At 55.3% G+C, this 2,213-nt stretch overlaps 1 protein-coding gene across 7 annotated transcripts in view; it reads left to right on the forward strand.

Annotated features, from left to right (window-relative positions):
- Ubp1 (upstream binding protein 1) overlaps positions 1-2,213 on the forward strand; it is a 45,781-nt gene that overhangs the window by 322 nt on the left and 43,246 nt on the right. For 6 of the 7 annotated variants that reach the window (XR_003376944.1, XM_013346539.2, XM_005348035.3 and 3 more), the window contains exon 1: positions 7-335. Coding sequence is in view for 6 of the 7 variants with exons in the window: in XM_013346539.2 (XP_013201993.1) it covers positions 223-335 (113 nt within the window). In the remaining variant the exon portion in view is untranslated. Of the gene's footprint in view, positions 1-6; positions 336-2,213 lie in introns of those variants that run through there. The other variant, XM_013346540.2, reaches the window with a different exon arrangement.

Genomic DNA, 2,213 nt, shown 5'->3' on the forward strand with positions numbered 1-2,213 from the left:
GCCCGGTCGCTCCCGCTGCAGCTGCTGACCGGCGCGCTGAGCCCTGACAGCTGGGCCTCGGCCGCTCTCGTCTCGGCCGCGTCCCGGGCCGCCGCTAGTGACCATTCGTCGCGCCGCCGGAGGCTTCACCCGCGCCCTCCCTCAGGACGCTCCCGCGGAGCTCGGGGGCCTTCGCCCCGGACCCGGAGGCCGCGCTGCGCGGGCCGGCGGCGAGGCCGGAAGATGGCCTGGGTGCTCAAGATGGACGAGGTGATCGAGTCCGGGCTGGTGCACGACTTCGACTCCAGCCTGTCGGGCATCGGGCAGGAGCTGGGCGCCGGCGCCTACAGCATGAGGTAAGGGGCGCTGCTGCCTCCGCCTGCCGGGGCCTGCGCCGCGGGCTCGGGGTCCCGCCGCGTGCTCCCGTGGCCGCCGAGCGGCTGGCGGGGACCCGGCGCTCCTGCCCGGGGAAGCCGCTCTAGCCGATGAGCCTGGGGGAGAGGGAAGAGGTGCTTCCTCTCCAGTTGATTTACGAGTCTTTTTAGCTGCGATCGGCTGTAGAAAAAGGCAGCGCTTGGAACGGGGAAGCCCGGCAGCCATTCCTGCCGCGTCTCCCGGGGTGGCCTTGGCGTTTCAGCCGCTAGCCGTTCTGATAGTGAGTTACGTCGCGGGTGAAAGTAGCCCCGAGGGCTGGTGAGCGCCTCTCTCGCCGTCTAGTCTCCTGATTGTGTGGCAGCGAAGCTGGGCCCTCAACTCTCGGTTTCTTTCTTCTCAGAGTGACTCTCCTCGGGCTGTTTCCACTTGTCGAGGGCTTTAAGGTTGTGCCCCAAACAGTAGTTTAGTCCCTGCTGCCTGCTCCAGCAGCTGTTCCATTTTGTATAATCGGGAGAAGCTGAAGCAGAGAGGAGCCAAGTATGTCTGCCTCTTATCCCGAAAGAGTGGAAGCCCTTTGTTTTGATATGGGAGTATGACTTGTGTAGGGTATGGTTTAGCCAGTGAAGGGAAAAACGGAGTGGTCTTTGAAACTGATATGAAGGAAGCGTAGCTGTCTGTTTTCAGCCAGTGCCTGCTGTGTGCGGTGCAGGGCAACTCCGCTGCCTCCTAGGGGAGAACGGGAGCCTTAATAGCCCAGGAGGAATGACCTGGGTCGGAACTGGACTGGAGAAGTCCCAGCTCATCCCTGAAGCAGTCCGGCTTGGCTCTGCCCCACGCAGAGGACTCTCAGAACAGCGGGGAGGGTTCTTGGCCCATGGAAAGCAGCGGGGGAAGACATGCTGAACTGAGAGCTAAGTCTCGCTCGCATCTGACCCTGATTTGGTCTCTGCTAAACTTGGCACCTCCTTTCTCTCCAGTTGTGTAACTTGAGGGCCTTAGATGAGGTGGACTGTTTTCTAGAACAGCTGTCTTGATTGTTGAGGAAATTGAGCTACTGAAAGTCGCGGGCTCACCCCGCTGTAGAGGAGGCTTCCCTCTGGAAACCCTCCTGGAGTGAGTGCCCTTGTCCACTTGAGAGCTTATGAACGGAGCCGAGCTGCAAAGCTTGCTTTTTGGTAGTTTCCAGAGCCTGACTTTTTCCTAGGGTCTTCTGTGAACTGTACTTGTGGTTTGTTTGTTTGTTTTGTTTTTGGTGATTCTGCCAACTGGCTAACTTGTGTTTAGGGTTATTTCGCTGAAGAGAAAATTAATTCTTAGTGATATCCTTCCCTTGACCTTACTCTTGAAATTATGTCGGCGTCTTTGTAGTTTTCTGTAATGATACTACTCTTTGGGAAAACCTTTCCCCTCAGTGTCATTTAATCTAAAGTTTCCAGTATCTCTGACAGTAAATAGCAGTTTCTGAGGGGGTCTTGTTTATTTATTCACATTCAACTGGGTTCTGCGAAATCAGGAAGAGTTTACATCTTGTGCCTTCAAGACCCTTAGTTCAAAATGTTCGCATATAAGACATTGTGAAATTGAGCTGAGAAGGAGAAAGTCTGAGGGACATTTGTCTTCCCTAGGCCTCTCCGTGGTTTGCTGTCTCTCCCCATTTTCCCTGAATCTTGGAGCAGCCTGCTTGTTCTGCATAGAAATCTGATAGGAAGCAAGCCTTACCTTTCTGTTACTTGTTCACACCTGTTAAGCTCAAAAAGTAAGCCTCAGGTGGTGGCTCACGTCTGTAATTTCAGCACTTGGGATGCCGAGGCAGGAAGATCATCTGAGTTTGAGTCCTGTCTGGGTACATATTCATATTC

The sequence above is a fragment of the Microtus ochrogaster genome, chromosome 5 (assembly GCF_000317375.1).
Source record: "Microtus ochrogaster isolate Prairie Vole_2 chromosome 5, MicOch1.0, whole genome shotgun sequence".
NCBI classification, from domain to species: Eukaryota; Metazoa; Chordata; class Mammalia; order Rodentia; family Cricetidae; genus Microtus; species Microtus ochrogaster.